Consider the following 20928-nt stretch of genomic DNA (forward strand, 5'->3'; position numbering starts at 1 on the left):
TTTGTCTCCCCTGGCGCAGGTGGCTGCTACTGTTTTTTAAGCCTTAATTAGGCTGCTTGGAGTCTGCTGTGCACATGCAGATTTCAAGGGTCAGCCAGAGATTTGAGCAGAGCTCATATGATGAATTTGGGGATGCCCCTTCTCTGGTTTTTTTCTTTCTCTTGGATTTTCAAACTCATTTTCCAGCTGTGGGCACCCAAACATTATTTTCTGATTTTCCAAGCCAGCAAGACTGTGGCTTTTCCATCTGAGTTTTAGCCACCCTGCACATGGTGCTGACTAATGGCTGTCTTCAGGCAAAAAAGAAAAATGGTAAAACATGGGAAATTAAGCTGGCGCTGTTCCCTTCCTCCAGGTGTGACTCTCCTCAATTTCCCACCCTTTGGTCAGTCTCTGCTACCTTCCAGGAGTCATTTTTATATCTTGTCCAGATTTTATTGTTGTTATCTGAGAGAGGATTGGCCCAAAAGGAGCTAATCTCCATTCCCAGAAAAGGAACTTGCCAATATTAATTTCAGAGGAGGAGCACGGCGTCTAGCTAAATGTGGCCGTTGCACATCCTCCGTGCAGCTGTTGTGCTGGTTTTCCCTCCGTCCACACTTGCTGGGTAGAAGGGAAAATGGCGGTCTGCATTCGAGGATGGAATTTTCTGTCTTCTGAGTCTGAGAGGATAGTTGATGTATGGCACACTTGTCACGGAGAGAGAGTCCACTGGGCTCCAGGGACCCTGTGCGTCAGGCATATGTGAGGGACTTTATCTGTTTCATATGATGTAATTACAGAAGTTATTGTGTGAGGGAGAGAGACTATACTCCATGGCTATATTTGCCTTCTGAAATCATGTTAATACTCTCTTAAATTTCCAGCAGTATAAAAGGATATTACTATTTGCTAGCAACCGTAAAAGAATGAAAGAGTCACGTAAAGCAGGTCTCTGCTATTAAAATTGTTGAGTGTTGTTTTTCAGGTTTCACACGCAGTCTGCGTATGTGACAATAGCACTCCAATTACGCTAACTATAAACAGTTTTGTGATAACAACCTGTCAGCTCTGATGGCAGTAATTACTGTCAGTACTCTGAATGACAGGACAGCCGGCTCTGAGTTAGGTTTTCATGGAAGCCTTGGAATCACCCTGAGTCCTCTTGGTATGGGGATGTCTAGTCCTCCAGAGCGGTGGTTTCCTAGCACAACAGAGCTGCCTCCTTCTTCCCCGGACACTCTAAGATGTTTCCAGAAGCAGGGTGCTCATGACGTGTACTATAATAACGGCAAATGGTCATTGTTCAGTGGAGAGGAAGCATAACGTGTGTTTTAAAAACACAAAGCACTTTCCAGATGTATGTTCTAAAGGAGGGGTCAAGCAGTATCTGTCATGTATTGACTTTCAGACACGGTAAATTTTGTGACATGCTTCGGGAATGGTGTTTGGGTAGCTGACTGCAGTCTTCTGATAGCATAAGTGCAATGGCTGTGTACCGTGTTGACCAGCTGCATGTTTTGTTTCTCTTAGCCTGATGAAAGATTATTTTTTCAAGCCACCCATCAATCAGTTCAGCTTGAACTTCCTGGATCAGGAGCTAGAGCGATCCTACAGGACCAGCTACCAGGAAGAGGTGTGTTTCCCCTTCTTCTACTGAAGAAACTTGTTTTTTGCACTGGATAGTTCACGAGCAGCTTTGTGCTTTGGCCTCCTACCCCCCCCCCCACCTTGAGTGATAAGAAAATGAAGGCTAGTACTGATTTCCCACAATCCATAAGCCCCAGACTACATCTGCATGTGAATTTATCCACACGAGGAGAAAACCCCCAGTCTTTCTGTGCTCCTTTGTCTGGCATCACTGGCATGTCATTTCCAGGCCCCTTTGCTCTGTGCTGGCATTATCCTCATTTTCTCCCTCCTTCCCCGTGACTCCCTAACATCACGTGCATGACTTTTTGTCACATTTACCACCAGCACGCTGACATTTCAGATCCTCTCTGTCTCCTATTAGGCTGTGAGGTGCCAGAGGGCGATGTTTCACGTCTGCCTCCAGCACCCACACATGAAGCCAGGCCCAGAGCAGGCTCTTGAGTGAAGGCACGAGCATCTCTTACTATCCGTTGACACGCCTATGCTTTCATCTGCTCTTGCGTCAATGCCTGCGTGTTACTTCTGTCATGAAGCCAGCTGTCACACATCCTGAACCTGGGACCCAGCCATGCACTGGAATCTTCCAGAAAATGGCTTTTGTGCAACAGCCTTTACAGACCCAGAGTCCATAACCCAGGTTTCAGGCTTAGTATGTAATGTGTTTGTGAGAACTCACTGGTTTGTAATAGCTTGCTGTGTGACCTTGTGCAAGTTTCCTAACTGCTCTGTGCTTTAGTTTCCTCGTTAAATGGGATAGGAGAGGTGCTCCACCGAAAGCACTTACCACCTGTACTGGGTCCAGGGTGGGCAAGTGGTCAACAAATGTTCGCAGTGTTTTCCATTGAAATCCTACTCCATGGCCACCTGTTGCAGCTTCTGCTTATGACTCCCACCTCCCCCCTACCCCTGAACAGGTTATAAAGAATTCTCCCGTGAAGACTTTTGCCAGTGCCACCTTCAGCTCCCTCCTGGATGTGTTTCTTTCGACGACAGTGTTTCTAATTCTCTCTATCACCTGCTTCCTGAAGTACGGGGCTGCCACCACGGCTCCCCCGCCTGCCGCCCTGGCAGTCTTCAGCGCCGCCCTGCTGCTGGAGATGCTGAGCCTTGTGGTCTCCATCAGGTAAAGGCCCACCTGCCCGGCTCTGCTCCGGCTTTTAGCCTTTAGCTCCCTCTGCTGGCTCAGCAGTTTATGACTGCACAGTCTGGCGGCAGGGCCGCTGAGCCGCCTCCTGACACCAGAGGCCTCTGCAAGCTCATTTAGGGTGACCTGTCCTCTTTCCTTCCCTCCCCTCAAGCTCCGCTGCTCAGCATCGTCCATCACAGACCCCAGCCCTCGGCACAGGTGGGCACCTTCTTTACCAGAGAGTCAGTGTCCCCTGCAGCCCCTCCACTGCCAGCCCATGCCTGGATCTCCCCACTCAGAGACTTAAAAAGGACACGTGGGAAGAGAAGGAATGAGAAAGGGAAGAGAAACAGAATAGAGCGTACAGGGAGCACATGATGGGCGGCCGCCTGCGGGTCAGCAGGTGCCTCTTCTAGATGTGCGAGTGAGACTTGAAACCCTTAGAAGGATTGTAGGTGTCAGTCTCCACAAGCTTGGGTCAGGCAGTGGTTTCTTAGATGTGACACGAAAAGCACGAGCAGCCAGAGAAAGAAAAGATAGGTTGGACCTCATCAAAATATAAAGCTTCTCCGTTCCAGAGAGCAACAGTCACTTCTCAGGTCAGAGTGAGAAGGAGCCTGCCGGACGGGGGCGTATATGCAGACTGCATCTGTGCTGAGGTCTGATACCTAGAATGTCAGCTCAGTAGTGAAAATTTAGAAATGGACAGAAGGTCTGAATAGACAGCAGGGACCCCTCAAGGAAGGTAGGCCCTCAAGATCCACTCAACCTGATGCCGGGGTTCAGCCCAGCACCTGGGGGAGCGTCTAGCCACTCTGAGTACTTGCGACAAGTGTGAATGCACAGGGTACTCCATTCACAAGCACACACCCCGCCCCCGTCTGCCTCCAGGGCACTGTGACCACCTTCTCTGTCCAGCCCTGTCCATCTCAACAGGCAGTCCTGTGTGATTGCCCCCAGCAGCTGGAGGTGAAACAGAAAGGGGGAGAAGGGCCCTGACCTTGAGTTTCCTCCCCCCCTTCCCCAATACCCCAGGACAGGAAACAACAGCCCTGGGTCTGTCCTGTGGCTTCTGAACGCTAGTCGCCCCCTCCCCACACCCCTTTGACATATATGGGCTGGATTGCTCTCCCCCCTCCCCATATTCACCCTCCCCTCATTCCCCCACCACTGCCCCTACCCCTGTGGTTTTTGCAGAGGGTCTTCTCCGCAAAAAGGCACAAGGGTCAAGTGCGAACGCTTGACCCCTATGCCTCCTTCAGGTTGAGATAACTGCGTCCTCACTGTCTACCCAAATTCCCCACCAGGATTGAGGTGCATGGTACATAGCAAAGGACTCCTTGTAATACAGCCCTCCCTATTGGCCTGCCCCTCAAGTCTCGGCTCTACAACCCTTGCTAAGCTGCCTGGGACCCACTCTCAAATCAGCTCTGCTTCTGGGGAATCCAAACCAAGGCATCTTCAGGCCCCTAGTTTGTCTCTTCCTTTTTAAAATCAGCTTTATTGTGATATAATTCACATATGTAAGTGTTCAATTCAGTCATGTAATTGTACAATTACATGATGTAATTCACTCATTAAGTGTACAATTTATTGATTCCTAGTTAACCTACAGAGTTGTGCAAGCATCACCATACAATTTTAGAACATTTCTATCTCCCCAGAGAAAACCTGGCACCCATGTGCAGGGAATCCCCTCACGCCCGCACCCCCTTGCCTGGGGCAGGTTTCTGTCTGACACGGGCCTACAGCTAGGTGAGGCTCCGGCTCTCTTAGAGGCTAGTGTTGTCTCCGTACCTTTTTCAGAAGCCCTTTACACCGTTGTTCCCTGTTCTTTTGGACCCACTTCTACAGAATCTGGGCTAACCCCGGTTTGGAGACTGCAGAGGGCTGTAGGCCACAGAGATTCCAGGCTGGCTGCCCCCAGGTGTGTGCTGGGCCTGTCACATCCACGTGCTGTGCCAGCGTCTTCCAGTGAGGTGGCCGCTGCTCCTGAGTGACCACTGGTGGGACTTTAAAAGTTCACTTTACCCAGATCATCAAAGCCTGGGAGGGGCTGGGGACATGAGGGAGTTCCCTCTCACCTCTCCGAGGGTCAGCAGGAATCCCTGCTGCAGAAGATGTGGGCGCCCCGGCGAGGCTGCTTCTGCAGCTCTTCCGGGGGCCAGTCCCAGGCCTGGCACCTCCTCCAGAGGCTTTCGTGCATCTTGAATTGTAGCCCATCCCTTTACTCCCCTCACTTTGTGCTGAGCCCAGGCAGGCGTGAGAAGGTAGGTCTCATCCTCAGAGCTCCGCCGTCCTGGGGACCTTCATGGGGGCCTCCCAGTCCTGCCTTCTCCCTGTTGGAACTTGGCTTCTTCTGTCTCCTCATGGAGCTTATGTATTCTGCCTTTGAGCATATTTGTGGTTATTCTTGGAAATATTCCCAGGACTCCATTATCCGTTAAGTGTCAGGAGGCCAGAACCATCCAGGCCCTAAAAGGGTCAGACAGGGCCTGGCTCCACGTGGAAAATGGCTGAGATTTAAGGTTTCCTTGTGGCGATCACGTTTTTGTAGTAAGTGGTTGCTGCACTGCAGGTGTCCAGGACAGAAAGTGCAGGCCCCTGGGTGTGTGGCAAAGACACTTGAGGGGATCTTGTGCCATTGAAGCTCAGCAGCGGCTTCTGGCACTTCCAGAGGTGAGGACGGCATGCCTGTCCCTTTCCCCCTCCCTGGGGAGGGTCTTTGTGCATGGGTCTCCCTGCCCAGCTGAACCCTGGTGCCCCTTCTTCCGTTTCCTGCTGCTGGCATCCAGGTACTGGCCCCTGCTGACCCCGGGGCCCCTCACTTAGCCAGACTGTTCTTCCTTTTGAACAGCGGTTCTCAGGCCACACACTTGCTCCCCCTTCTTTATGAAAATTATTTTATGATGTCCACATCAGTACCCTGAAATACAGCCTACTTATACACACAATCTCAGGAGTCAATGAAATGCTGTCACTCCAATATGAGGAAGAAAGAGCAAGGGAGCCATTTAAAAGAAAATATGTAGTGTTTCCCCTCGTTTTTGGCAGGACACCACTACCTGGGAAGTCATAACAAAGTCGTAAGCTGTGTCCTCATGTGCACAATCACACAAACGTGACGGCTCCAGGCACAGACCACTAGCGGTGTGTGGGCTTGGGGGCACGCGTGCAGGGTTGCCGCCTGTGACACGATGCCGAATGAGCCTTGGTGAGGCCCCAAAGCAAAGGGCACTTCTCATAGTGGTTCATTCCTGGGAGATCAGCGTGTGTTGGCAGCACCGAGACACAGCGAGGCTCCAGGCTGAGGTCATTGTCAGCAGAGTTCTCTCCTCTGTGGGTGTCTGGGGGGCATGTGGCAGTCATGTGAGATGCAGGGCAGAGCTGCACTGTGTGTCTCAGTGCACCTCCCATCCCGGGCTCCTGCCCACTAGATGCCGGCTGCACCCCTCAGTCATTGTGGCAACCAGAAAGGCCCTGACAGAATCCCAGACACCTCCAAAGCGCTCCAGCAGCCTGTGACAACAAGTGGTGACCTCTCAGAGGGCCTGTTAACGTTTGCATGCCCCGTTCTTACAGCTACTTTGAGACCCGCAGAAGCTTATAATTGGCTTTGTGCGAACATGTGTTATTAGTACGCAGCAGATTACTTTAAAATAAGGTATGGTGAGCTGAGCAAGTCCACTTTATTTGCCGCCAGCCCAAAGTGAGGGGACGGGGGCTCCGCCTGCCCCCATGTGCACAGTAGCTGCATTGGTGAGAGTCAGTGGGTCTCCTGCCCCCATCTTCCCTGGCAGGCCGACCCGCCCACAGACACCCCATTTCTCCTTTCTCCCCTCCTCATCCCAGGATGGTGTTTTTCCTGGAGGACGTGATGGCCTGTACGAAGCGCCTGCTGGAGTGGATAGCCGGCTGGCTCCCGCGCCATTTCATTGGGGCCATCCTGGTGTCACTCCCTGCTCTTGCAGTCTATTCACATGTCACCTCTGAATTTGAGACAAACATACACGTAAGTAAAGGCCTAGTGACTTTGTTCCTGGGCTCTTTGGGACTCCCTCATTTTTTTTTTTTTTAAGATTTTATTTATTTATTTGACAGAGATAGAGACAGCCAGCGAGAGAGGGAACACAAGCAGGGGGAGTGGGAGAGGAAGAAGCAGGCTCCCAGCAGAGGAGCCTGATGTGGGGCTCGATCCCATAACGCCGGGATCACGCCCTGAGCCAAAGGCAGACGCTTAACCTCTGTACCACCCAGGCGCCCCTCATTTTTTTTTTAAATAAGCCTGATGACTTGGGATAGCAGTTTCAATATAGGCCATTAAAGAACTACAAACTCTTTGTCCCACCTTGAGCTTGTCTTAGAAAACTTGCCTGGGACAGAGGAGCAGGCAGGGAAGGTAGCACACAGCCTGTCTCGATGCTCCAGCCTGTCACTGACCACAGTCAGGGAGAGGGCTACGACGGTGCCCTGCCCAGCTCACACGTGCCCTCTCCAGCCTCATCTGCTGTTCACCAAGCTCCAGATCAGTTATTTTCCTATGTATTTTTCAAAGCAGCGTCTGTCCCACGTTTCCAGACAAGATACCTCGCTCACCTGTCAAACTGGCACAGCCAGGTGACTGGCCTCTGGGCTGGCTACTGTCCATCAGGGAAGGAGCTTTTGAGTTAAACCCCACGAAGACTGAATTAATGCCCTGTGGAAAGTTCTATTTTTGGTGAAAGTGAGTGTAACATGAGCTGCCAGGCAGGCTGACTGCATTTGATACTTTAACAGCAAATTACATTTCCTCTGGCATGTAGCAGGATGCCTGAAGGAAGGCTTTGTAAAGGTAACCACTTACACGGTGGCGGTGTTGAGATGGGCGGCCTACCTTCCCTTTCCTCCAGAATGACGTGCGCAGTTTCCACACATCTGGAGGAGAGTCCTAGTGCCCATGCGAGCTCGCAGCCTAAAGCTCTGGGTGATTAACCCAACGGTCTAGGATCTGTCCCTGAAACTGCCAGATACTTTGCGATACCCGTGGTATTTTTATATCGAAATAAAGATAAGTGAGTGAATGCTGTGATGTCAGCACGCTCAGCTGGAAGTGAGGCCAGGGGCCCCCACGGCGAGGGCGGGATGGGTCACTAACCGTGCCGGCTCCTCGTTGCAGTTCACCATGTTCATGGGCTCAGCCGTCCTGATCACCGTTGTGCACTACTGTAACTTCTGCCAGCTCAGCTCCTGGATGAGGTCCTCCTTAGCCACAGTCGTCGGGGCTGGGCCCCTGCTCCTGCTCTATGTCTCCCTGTGCCCTGACAGGTACGTCCACCAGTGCGCTCTGCGTCTGGCGCCCTTGCCGGCTGGGACATCTTTCCCACCCTCGCTTGTCTCTCACATCTGTGCCTATGCCCTCTCCCTCCGCTCTACCAGATACTGTCACAACATGACGTAGCTTCCAACATACACAATGTCAACAACTTAATGAAATGTCTGAAGACGAATATGCAAAAGAAAGAAAAAGAAAATCATTCCTCATGACATATACATGTATTTGCATATAGACATCCTCGGGTGACTCCCTGCCATAGTGCAGCAGACACATGCTTGCACTTACTTATGATGGCGGAGTAGGACCAGAAGCCATTTCTAAACGAGATGATCAAGGAAGTAAAGGAGTAGAGGTATAGGGAGACACGAGAATGCAAAGAGGAAGCTGGTTCTAACCTCACTTGAGTAAGGGGAATACACCCAGACAGTTCGCAGGTTGCTGAAGGAGAGGAAGGGAAGAGGTAAGGTGCTCTTGCAAGTGGCCTGACTTATTTATACATACCGACTCACTGTTGTGACACGTGTGTCATGACGTGAAATGGAGTAATGACCAGTCACTGGAAATACATCTTTTATCTTGAAGTCCTTCCACATATTGGAGAATACTTTCAGTCTCTGGTATTCAAATGGCCTTCAAAACCCTATCACTGGTAGGTGCCAAGGGATAGACAGGATGGCATGGGGAAAGAAAGTGTCTGTGGGAAGCAGGAGCCGTTCTTACCGTCGTGCTACAAAAAAATGAAAAAATGAAAGTATATAGGAATGGCAATGATATGTGCTGTATTTAAAACATTCTGTATTCATGAAATCCAGTAAGATCCCTGTCTTTCATGTGTCCTACTAATTGAATAATGTTTGATTCTTAGTTTGTTAAAAACAGGTCTCAAGTTGATTGTTGCACATTTGCAACTGGTTTTGCAGCTATCAGCCTTTTTCAGCTAAAGTCGTAGTTGGGAATACTGTGATACGTTGGAGAGCAGGAATGCTCACAGTGAGTGGTTCAGAAAGTTCACGATAATGTCTTAAAGCCATTAAGCTTCTGTTTCTGTAACAAACTTCTCCTAAATCTTGGCCTTTTTCTGTAACTGCTTATAAAAACACTTTACTATTAGCACATATTAAAAAACCACTTCTTTATAATTACCGTGGGTTTAGGCTAGCAAGATATTTCAGAGTTACACGGCATTCCTTCATTGTGCCTTACATGACATCTAACATTCCTGGCTCCTCAAATTATTATGACAACCCGAAGGAGCCCCAACATTTCCAAAATGCCCCCTAGGAATGGCATTACTGTTGCTGAGAACCATTGCCTTAATAAGTTCAGAAGTAGAAAATGATCCAATTTGTTGCAATATCGAATACGAAACTGCCATAGTATATCTTTGGGTATTACCAAAGCAGCAGTTGGTAATGGACAGAGTAAGCATCCTTCTCCTCACTTAGACTTAATAAAATAATGACGACATGAAAGACACTCAAGTTTTCTGCAAATTAAGATCAAAAGGGAATTTTCAGCAGAACTGTCATTCAGCATTTGAAAGGAAACTTTAATGAATAGTTAAATTACTTTAAGCAGAACAAAGCGTACATTTCCCTCTCTGAAGGTATGGCCATCTGGAATTAGGGTCATTATGAAGCTCTTTCCCAAGAGCATGGGATTCATCAATCTGCCTTTTAACCTTTAAAAAAAAAACGTCACAAATACCCTCTCAGCCACTCGCAGTACCAGTCAGTCACTGGTGCAGGGCTTTTCCACTTGGATCTGGAGGGACCAGGGTGATGAGGGACCAACTCCATCACCTTTGTCCAGAATTCAAAGAGCAGATCTTGGGCTGCAGCTGAACTTCCCCTTCACCTTCTCCCTACTCGAAGAATCCCTTGAGCCCATCCACCCCACCGTCACCGCAGAGCTTCACGGGGTAGGAAGCGTGGGGAGTGGTGAACACAAACACAGACAGGTGCCCTGTGTAGGGGAGGGGACTTCTGAGAACCACGCCAGCCTCACAGGGGGACATGGACATAAAAGAAGAGCTGCGCACATGTGGGGGGGGATGGTGTCGCAGTCGCGCCTGGGCAGGGAGAGAAGATGACATACAGCCTCAGAACAGTGTCTGTGCTGTAGCTCTTGCTTTCTTGCCTCCCCCGTGAAGTCATCTAACACCCCCTGTGATGATAAAAGCCACTCTGAGCCATCCCCTTGCATCTGCTGCCCAGGGGAGCTGCTTGCAGAAGCTTTGTAAGGTCCCCCTTTGCAGTGAGCGGGACAGATGGATCTAGCAGACCAGGAAGTGTGGGGGCACGAGGCCGATTTACCAGCCTGGGGGGATGCTGGGTGCAGCAGGACCCCAGAGGAAGCTGTGAGGGACGTGAAAAGGGTACCGCATGTCACGGGTCCTGCCCCGACCCCAAGAGAGAGTTCTTTATTGTGTGTGGTTTCCATGCCCCAGAATGGGGATTCAATTGCTTTGGGCACACCAGGAGCCAAGTCTGGCCTCTCAGGTCAGCCAGCGTCTCCAGCAGTTCCTTTCTAAATCAGTCCTTTGTCAGTGGGCATCGCTGTTTATCATGACTGGTTTCTGGCATTGTGGCACCACGCGGAGAGAAGTCCTCACCTCACACGAATGTCTTAAAGACTTTTTGTTTGGTTTTGCTCTTTGGCGATGGTGCCTCTATACCTGATGTGAAGGCCTGTTGGCTGCGTCACTGTCTCTGCCTGCTGTGATTTTTAGTTAACTCACAATATCAAATTACAACAAAGCATTAACTATCCTTAGTTGTCTGACTTGATCTCCACATTAAAAAAAGGGAAATTGTTTTTTTGAATTCTTCTCAGTTTCGCTTTATATAATGCCTTCTTTGCTTTTTATGATAATATTTTTCTGCATTTTAATTTCAGTTCCATAGTAATTTCACACCTTGATGCAGGACAGAATTTCAGGTAAGCTTCTAACATCATGCTTGTGTCTGAACAAACAAGGGTAACTGTCTGAGTACTGTTTCTTTCTCAGCTTCCCAAAAAGCAGTCGTATCTTGAATAAAAAGAATTGTATGTAATTCTTAAAAGAATAAGTGGGAAATACCCACTTGTTAAAATATCATATCATAGTTATAATATCTTACCAAGAGCATACTAGATTGTCTTAATTTTATGTAAGAGTTCAGCATACTAGAAAGGAAATTTCTCAAGTCTAAGAAAGTACTTATTTTAATTCCCTAAAATATTTTGAAATTACTAACTAGAAATTGAAATAATAAATGCTAGACCCTTGCTTTGCTGTAAACATCAAACTAAAATCTATATAAACTGAAGACTCAGAAATAAATATTAAATTATATAAAACTACGTAAAAATCTAGAAAAAATGGAATTAGTTTGCAGGCCCCTAGGACAGAGATAACTTTCCAGCCTTACAAATAATAAATAGAACCACACACGCACAAAAAGAAAAGACTGATCAACACACTGATGGGGTGGGGGGAGTCGGCAGGCAGAGGAAAGTAGCTATGGGCTGTTTTATGAAGAGCTGATCAAGACCTGTGTAAATGACAAAAACCAAAAAAATTCAGAGAGAAAATGTAGGGAGAAGCTAACTGTGTTACTACTGAAGTCATTGCACATTTAAATAACTACAAAATCCTTTTGATCTTTTACATTGTACCTTCAAGACTTTAGATTGCGAATACCCAATACTGGCAAGGGCTGGCACATTTGTACCCGGGTGGGTGTTTATTTTGTTAAGCTACCAGGCGCTTATAACATACGGTTCATTTCTCACAACAACTTGACGCATTAGATGATTTTATTCCCATTTTCCAGATGAGGAAGCTGAAGTTCAGAGAAGTTAAGGAACCTGTCTATGGTCACACAGCTAGTCATCGGCAGTGTTTAAACCCTGGCCTCCCTCACTACCAGGCCATGCTCTTTCTGCCATGCCTCATTACTCCTCAGAATGGTGCATAGTTTGGAAAGCAATTTGATGACCTACAAAAGTGTTCATAGCCTTTGACCTAATAATTCTGTTTTTATTTATCTACCGAGAGGATAATTAGGGGATATGATAAACGCCACCTGCCCAAAAATGTTGATCACCATGGCTGATAACATTGAAAATTCCTCAGCAACTTCAGTTGCCAATAAAAAGAAATGAATTAAATTGTGACCATGTGCTCAAATATTGCTACTGTTAAGGTGCAGCCATAAGAAAAACACCATGTGAACCTGCTATGTCCTGTGGCTATAGCCAGATATTTCATATGTAGATAAAAAAAAATGTAAGATACGTCATAGTTACGATCTGGTAATGAGTGATGAATGGTTTTTTTTATCCTGTTTCTACAATTAAAAAGTTAAATCTCTGTGGACACGTAGACACTGGGAAGGAGATTAAAAGTATGAAACAAAGCCAGAATGCAGAGTGTTTCTATGATGATCACAACTATAGTATTTAAAAATAAAACACTTAGCTTCTTTTTAAGTAAACTTTTTCTTGATGAATATATACCATGTGCACAGTAAAGTACCCAGATCATAAGAATACGGTTCAGTGAATTTTCCCAAGTGAGCACACCCCATTAACTGCCACTCGGACCAAAAAATAGAACATGACCAGGACCCCAGAATCACCCTTGTGTCCCAGCTTGGTGACTGTCCCAGCCTCGCATCTGTAGGCATAGATTTTAAATGGCACTGAAATACACCAAAATGTTAACAAATCCCACGTTAACCATGAGTGATCTTTGTTTTCTGTTTTTCTCTCTGTTTTAATCCCTCTTCTCCATGATAATGAATTATACTATATTTTACTCTTAACTTCCAATTATGATTTAATGTCCAACTATTAAGTCATAAATTGACTCTTGCATTTAATCCCATAAAATTCCTCTTTTTGGAACTGACCTTTGCTATTTGAATTTAGGAATAAGACCGCCCGCCGTCTTTGTTCCTTCTGTAGTTGTGTGAGAAATACAGGTTATCATTGGGAAGTGATTCTCTTCTCTTCTTGCTCCAGATCTCTGTTGCACGGCAGCCCCTTGGGCACTAAGTGTAAATCTGTGTATTAGGACTCCCCTTTTAAACAAAGATGAAAATAAACATCACAGTCTGTTTCCCTTTCTCTCTCGCACTAGCCTGTGTTCCACAATTCCCCTCCTCTGTCCAGAGGGTCTGGCCTGTGTCCCTCTCCAGAGTCAGGCCACGCCACAGCGAGAAAAGCAAGAGCAGCAGCCTGCTTGAGGAAAGCCAGACACATCACCCATTTCTGCCACAGGGCTACAAAGTCTGATTGGATCCTTAAGATGATGTTAAGCCTTGGTGATGTCTACTTATAAAGGGGGCTGTTCCTCAATGTCACCGCTTTGGAGAAATAAAGAAAGGTCACCTCCTAACCCAACAAGATGGGCTCACCCAAGAGAAGACTTATTGCCTCCTGTTGCACATTCTCTCACTACTCTCAAGTGAGTTAGAAGGCTTGCAGGGCTGGACACACATCTGTTTCAGTCATCTTAAATAGTTAATTGTTTAATACTTGAGATTCATGATAGGTACTGCCACTTGATTGAATGACAGAAGAATAAATAAGTGTGCTGTGTCTTACCATAAAGGCATTTTTTGGTTCTTAGCTCACAGAGCCTGAGTCATGGAACTTATGGCAGGGGTCCCCAAGACCACCCGAGAACCAAGAATTCTCTAGGAGGATTCAGGACTCCACACATAGCCATACTCATGGCTTTGATTTAGCAGCGAGAAAAAGTACATGAGATAGAGTCCAGAGGAAACCAGTTGCCAGCTCTCAAGAGTCCTGTCCCCATGGCATAGTCCGGTACACTCTGAATTCCTCCAGCAGCGAGCTTGGACAGTGCAAGTGAAATGTTGTCCATCAGGGGACCCCATCAGAGACTCAGTACCTAGGGTTTTTATTAGATGCTGGTCACATAGGCATCTCTGCTGGCAGGGAGCAAAATTCCAGACTCGCAGAAGGAAGGCACAGTGTAGGCACAGTGAGCCCCTCTTATCAAGGAGGGTGGGAACCTCCCCAAATCCAAGATCCTGATACCACCTCGGGCACTCTTGCCAGTAGCCCTTTCTATGGATGGCAGCCTCAGGCCTGCTATGTTAACTCCTTTCCGCACAGAATCTGAGGCCAATAGGGACTTAGCGATACTCCAGCCCCTCTTCAGTTTACATGTGAGGAAATTGAGACCTAGAAATCTTGACCAGGGTTCCAGAACTCTGCAGTGGTCTAGCTGGGACAGAGTCCTGGGATTCTAATTCCAAGGCCAGGGCTTTTGTGACTGTGTTTTGTAGGGAACCATTATGGCCAGACTGGTCAAGTTCATTATTTTTTATAATGTCCTTAAGTCACAGGTAATAGTAAAACTTACTTAACACTCTGATTACAGAATTGAGTTTTCAGTGCCATGGAGCTATGGAAACTGAGAACCCATCCATTTTATATATAATTATGTAATGAGTCATCCCACTGCCACATAAAATCTAGAAGACCATCAGGGCCCAGAATTTATGCTAACAGAGCAGTCACAGCTTTGTAAACAAACAGAAGAAAGAGAAGGAGGAAACGCAACACTCGTTAACAGTGACAGCCTCTGGATGGTCAATAACGGATGAATCTTTTCTTCTTAATACGTTTCCCCTAAATTTCTTCTGATGAGTATGTAGTATTTTTAAATGGAAAAATTACCTCTGAAAAAGAAGCTTTCCAAGAGACTGTGTTTGCACTAATCTTCAGTCACAGCTGTTGCTCGTCAGCACCGTCCAACTACAGAACAGCCCCCCACCCTGCAAGAGCAGGCTGTTCCTGGAGGGAACAGAAATGAGAAGGGCAACGTGGAAATGTCTAATGGAATCACAAATGTGCAGTAGTTGACGTGACTCAGCATTGCCAGCTCCAGTAGTTTATCCCACAGACAGACTCCTTTCTCTGCACGGGGACAGCATGGCGGCGTTCCCTGGGGTTCCCTGGGGGAAAGGGATGGGCACGGCCCAAATGCCCAGGGTTGGAACCTGATTGTTATAGTATGTATTAGGATTTCTTGCAACCACAAGAAAACCTCTCATAGGAAAGACACTCATTTTATACCATTGTTTATGCTATTTGAGTTTCTCACAAGGCGCTACTCTTAAAAGTATACATATTGGGGCGCCTGGGTGGCTCACTCCGTTAAGCATCCAACTCTTGATCTCAGCTCAGGTCTTGATCTCAGGGTCGTGAATTCAAGCCCCGTGTGGGGCTCCTCGATAGGCGTGGAGTCCACTTAAAAAAAAAAGTATACGTATTATTTGTAAAAATGTTAACGTTGTCTTAAACGACTTTGACAAAACAGAACTAACCCAGTAGGGGGTAGTGATACATTGCCAGACTTTTATGCAAGTAGGCAATAGAGAACTTATACTAATTCTTTGTGAAATTACGTATCTACCAGAACTAAAGTTGGATTAGAAATCTAAAATGTGAGTATGTCAGGGAATGCTCAGTTTCTTGCGTATGATGATGGTAGTGTGGTTACAAAGGCAGATGTCCTTATTCTTAGGAGATAGGGACTGAAATACTCAGGATTGAAGTGTCATGAGGTCTGCCCCTTACCTTCATAATGTTGAGCGGGAAAGCTGTGTGTGCGCGCGTGTGTGTGTTGACAGAGGGAAAAAGCAAAGCAGCAAAATGGCAGCAATTGTTGAGTCCAGGAGAAGGGTATACAATTGTATTATTAGTCTCTTAACTTTCCTATCAAAATAGAAAGTTGGTGGAAATGAAAAGATTTTTAAAATCAAGGAGCTAAAGACTCCTGGAAAACAAAGCAGTCGCCAAGTAGTTACTCAGAAATCAGTGACAAAAATCAGTCTTTATCTCGGCACCCCTTCAGCCAGCCAGCTAACAGGCTTGGGTGGCTTCGCGGCTGTAGGTCATTGACACGTTGAAGTCCACAGAACCTGGTGCAGAGTGCTAGTTAGCTGGGCTCTTTCAAAACCTGCACATCCTAAGCAGCAACCTCTCCCTTAAAAGATGCACTTAAGAAGGTACGTCCTTTCTCTTCTCTTTACTCTCCAGTTCCGAGGGGAATCCGTGCAATAGTTCCTTGCCGCGTGATGGCGGAACGGCCAGCCTGATTGGCCAGGAGGTGGTTCTTGTCTTCTTTCTCCTGCTCCTGTTGGTCTGGTTCCTGAATCGAGAATTTGAGGTCAGCTACCGCCTGCACTACCATGGGGACGTGGAGGCGGACCTTCACCGCACCAAGATCCAGAGCATGAGGGACCAAGCTGACTGGCTACTGAGAAACATCATCCCCTACCACGTGGCCGAGCAGCTGAAGGTCTCGCAGACCTACTCCAAGAACCACGACAGTGGAGGCGTCATCTTCGCCAGCATCGTCAACTTCAGTGAGTTCTACGAGGAGAACTACGAGGGGGGCAAGGAGTGCTACCGGGTCCTCAACGAGCTCATCGGGGACTTCGATGAGCTCCTGAGCAGGCCGGGCTACAGCAGCATCGAGAAGATCAAGACCATTGGGGCCACGTACATGGCTGCATCGGGTCTGAACGGCGCCCAGTGCCAGGACGGCAGCCACCCGCAGGAGCACCTGCAGGTCCTGTTTGAGTTCGCCAAGGAGATGATGTGCGTGGTGGACGACTTCAACAGCAACATGCTGTGGTTCAACTTTAAGCTCAGGGTCGGCTTCAACCATGGGCCGCTCACAGCGGGGGTCATCGGCACCACCAAGCTGCTGTATGACATCTGGGGCGACACCGTCAACATCGCCAGCAGGATGGACAGCACAGGGGTGGAGTGCCGAATCCAGGTGAGCGAGGAGAGCTATCGCATCCTGAGCAAGATGGGCTATGACTTCGACTACCGGGGGACAGTGAACGTGAAGGGCAAGGGCCAGATGAAGACCTACCTGTACCCAAAGTGCATGGACAGCGGGGCTGTGCCACAGCACCAGTTGTCCATCTCCCCGGACATCCGAGTCCAGGTGGACGGCAGCATCGGGCGGTCTCCCACGGACGAGATCGCCAACCTGGTGCCTTCTGTACAGAATGCAGACAAGATGTCTCTGAGTTCCGAAAACAACGTGCAGGCCAAGGACACTCACCTATCCTCTAAGAGGCCGTGGAAAGAGCCCTTCAAAGCCGAAGAAAGGTGTCGATTTGGCAAAGCCATAGAGAAAAGCGACTGTGAAGAAGCTGGCGTAGAGGAAGCCAGCGAGCTCACCAGGCTCAACGTTTCCAAGAGCGTGTGACGCAGCGCCCGTTGCTGCCGCGGTGCTCTGCTCCTCGAAACACAATCTTGTGTGTACTAGCCTGTCGTGCATCCCGAGCACCACAGTCTCCGTCGCCAGACATGGCACCGCGTGGTCCTTGCCCTGACGTCTGTGTGAGCCACACACATCCATCTCTTTGCTTTTTCTCCCCCGGAGCCCTGTCCCCTGGGTGTGACCGTCAGCAGCATGGAGAACAAGTGCCTTCAGGGGCTGACCGCGGCCTCACATCTGGGGACAGAGGCCGCCCGTGGAGATCGCAGCATTGGGTATTGCTGGACTTTTTAAACAAAAGCTGTGGTTAAGATATCATTTTTATTGCTTTTTCTCACAGGACACTTTGGGTTTTTGTTTTGTTTTTGCTAGTACAATGTTTTTGCGGGTTTTTTTTTCCGTATACATACTAGTGTTCTCCAGTGACCTGACCTTTCTATGTAAACATGTACACGCACACACACTTTCATTTATGAATCTGAGATCAAGTGCCAGTAACTCACTGTGAGGGGAGGTGGGGGGGCATGGGCTGCGAGCAGCCGCCAGCCAGGACAGCCCGCGCCCTCCCAACCTGCGCCTTCCAGAGCACCCGGGCCCTCGGGGGCCATGGGGGCACCGCTCCCCGGCCGCGGGGCATTAGGGCTTCCTCCCTGTGCAGGCCAAGCTTGCAGATGCTGACCAGTAGCAGAGCTTCTGAACCCAGGCCTCAGGTATTTAAAAGCCGTGTTTCATCCTGCCCCGGACACTGAGGAGTCTTCTAGCTGGGAGTGAAGGGGTTTGTCTTGGAAGCTGAATCCTCTGAGAGGGAAACTCAAAATAAACGTCTGAGGGTTGCATTTATTTATTTATTTATTTATCAGGAAATGTGTGTTTCGGGGAGGGGCAGCCAGGTCATTCTGGCGAAGGGACATAGGCTGGGTTGGGGGGAGGGGGTCTACAGGGTGCACAGCAGAAGGAAGAGAAGATGTCCATTAGTGCTTCGGCCGCTCTGGGCCACCTCCTCATGCAGGAGCTGGGCAAGACTCCATCACCCGGCTAGCGTGCCCTGGGGCGGAGATGCCCTCAGCCATGGTTTTAAAACCTAATGGGCGCTGCCGCTTCTGTCCCGTGGGCTGCAGATCTGTGCCGTCCGGGCCTACCCGCTGCAAGGGTCGAGTCAGAGTCCTGCTCCGCGTGAGGCAGGAGGCCTGGGCTGGGCACAGCGGCGGGCAGGCAGTGCCAGCAGCTTGGCCTGCACACGTCCGAGAAGTTTCTCACCCTTTCCCGTTCTTGGCTTGTGCAGGGCCTGTGTGTGGCAGGCTTGAACCTGGTGCGTCCCAGCCCTCTTTAGGTGGAGTCCTCATGCTGTGTGTAGAGACAGAATCATCCGCATGCTTATGAGGTGTTGAGCCAGGGCAAGTAGAGAAAACCTAAGGAAAATCACTTCTGGGTCCTTTATTGCTGATCGTGCCTGTGATGACGTTTTGCGGTGTTGAGTCCAGAGCATATGTAGAGTTTTACTCAGGCTCATGTTGCCCTGTCATCGGCATAGTTACTTGCAAGGTGACTGGCGTACGGTTCACAGGATAGTTGGAGGATTAGCTCCTTCTCTGTTTAAGGTCTTCACCGGTATACCGTGTGCGTTTTCTTTTCGCTGCTATATCTCTGTATAACTGTCACATCTACATCAAGTCCCATTATCAATCCCCCCCTCAATTCATCTAGAATCTGCCATTTCTGGCTTCAGGAAATACTGATTCTGATGGGCCAGCTCCCCAGGGGGGACATGTGTGGGATGGCCTCCCATCGATGCAGCCATAGCCAGGATCTTGACGTCCCAGGGAGTCAAGAGCATTCTCAGTAACTAAGATCTTCCTTCAGGTTTTACTGTCAGTTTGTTGGTCTTCCAATGCTAGAGGAAGGGTGGCGTGACAATACCTCTTGCTTCTAAAGAATGTATTCTTACAAGATACTGCAGAATTTTTATTTTTATTTTTACTTTAAAACACTACCCAACACTGTCCTTGTCCATAGGGACTGTGGGCATGTTAGGGGCTCCTCCCATCAGTGTTAAGGCATGTATTTGAGTGTGGTCCTCTCCTTTTGCCTTCTGTCCTCAGGCTCTGTAGCTCTGGCAGCAGCTAAGGGGCTGGGCGGTTGCCAACGCGTCGCCTGTGTCTCTGCTGTTCCGCTCAGAACATGTCCTACAAGGTTCATCTCTGCACATGCTTCCCCCCCAGCACATTCTCTTTTCCCTTCCCCTCCCACAAAGATGTTTGTGATTCCTGACCCTGGGAAGCCGTGGACCACAGGGAGAAGGTCTTAACGTCTGGTGAGCTGGTCCAGCAGCGTGCACACTGGAGCCTTTGATGGTTGGCTCACCCAGAGTTTCAAATTGTCTTTAAAAAAAATCACCCTGAGCCTTCCTAAATCACCAGTACAGATGTTCTCTGTGGGCCACTAGGCAACTTGGGTCCTTCCCAGTTCCCTGCCCTGAAGCATACCTCAGCCCAGAACCACAGAGTCTCTGGAACGGAGACGCCGTGCATCCACCCCCGCTGGCGTTGAACAGAGAGTCACTGAAGACAGGTCCCTAAGTGGCAGTTCAAGTGCTACCAACACGACGGATGTGCTCTTCACAGAGGCAATACCTCTTCCAAACGTAGGTCAGGAAGCAATACTTCAGAATTGAATGTGTGTAAATAGTCGCTTTGAGTTGCAATTGCTGTTTTCTTCTTGGCCCCAAGTCAGATCGAATTATACACCATATATATACACATATATGTATATGTATATATATAAACAAGCACACATGATTTTATCCAGTGCAAACAAAGGTAGAGCATCAGTTATGAAGCCCTTAAGTAGCTTGAAGAGTCACACTGATTATGCAACACCTGCACGCGACTCCATTGACACTGCGCTCTTGGAGGCAGCACCTGCACATTTGCACACGACACCGAGAGCCAGAGGGCCGCGTGCTTCCCACTACGTGGACTATAATAATGTGTAGTTTCCAAAGATCTGTCTGCGTTTGCATTTCTAGATTTTTGAGGTAAACGTTTTTTGGCTGGTTGTTTCAGAAAATCACATCATGCCTAGAACCTGAAATTAAATTAACAAGAACCAACTGTTTGCATTTTCCATCTTTCCTTCACTCTGCTCTTTTTAAATTGTTAATTCTAATTATTTCAGAATGCATCCACTCAAGAAATGGATATTAAAATGTTCTAAAACCTAAATATTTGATGCCTGGTATTTCCTCATTGAAAAGATCAGTAGCACTTCAGAAATTAGAGCAATCCTTATTCCCTGCGTTTTGTGGCTGAAATAAGAAGATTTGCTTTTCTTCCACATCATGACTTTGAAAACAAGACAACTAAACAAACAAACAAACAAACCCAACAACAAAACAACCCTATTTATGTATGTGGTTTCTTTCTTTTTGTTTCATGGAGATATTTGCTACAGTTACCTTCGGTTGAAAAATACTCTATTTTTATATGGAACTTTAAAAAAAAAAATAAAAAGCAGGTGGCAGGACATGTTCTGCTTGCAACGATATCCCTATTTTATTAGGCCTTCTAAATCATTTTTCCCGCAAGATCTCAG

General features: G+C 48.1%; 1 protein-coding gene across 1 annotated transcript in view; it reads left to right on the forward strand.

The window, feature by feature from the left end:
• ADCY9 (adenylate cyclase 9) overlaps positions 1-20558 on the forward strand; it is a 122441-nt gene extending 101883 nt beyond the window's left edge. The window contains exons 6-11 of the mRNA XM_034670470.1: positions 1513-1615; positions 2547-2755; positions 6611-6770; positions 7914-8062; positions 10971-11012; positions 16137-20558. Coding sequence (XP_034526361.1) covers positions 1513-1615; positions 2547-2755; positions 6611-6770; positions 7914-8062; positions 10971-11012; positions 16137-17325 — 1852 coding nt within the window. The 3' untranslated portion in view covers positions 17326-20558. The remainder of the gene's footprint in view (positions 1-1512; positions 1616-2546; positions 2756-6610; positions 6771-7913; positions 8063-10970; positions 11013-16136) is intronic.
• Positions 20559-20928: the final 370 nt, after the last annotated feature.

Source organism: Ailuropoda melanoleuca, chromosome 10, assembly GCF_002007445.2.
Source record: "Ailuropoda melanoleuca isolate Jingjing chromosome 10, ASM200744v2, whole genome shotgun sequence".
NCBI classification, from domain to species: domain Eukaryota; kingdom Metazoa; phylum Chordata; class Mammalia; order Carnivora; family Ursidae; genus Ailuropoda; species Ailuropoda melanoleuca.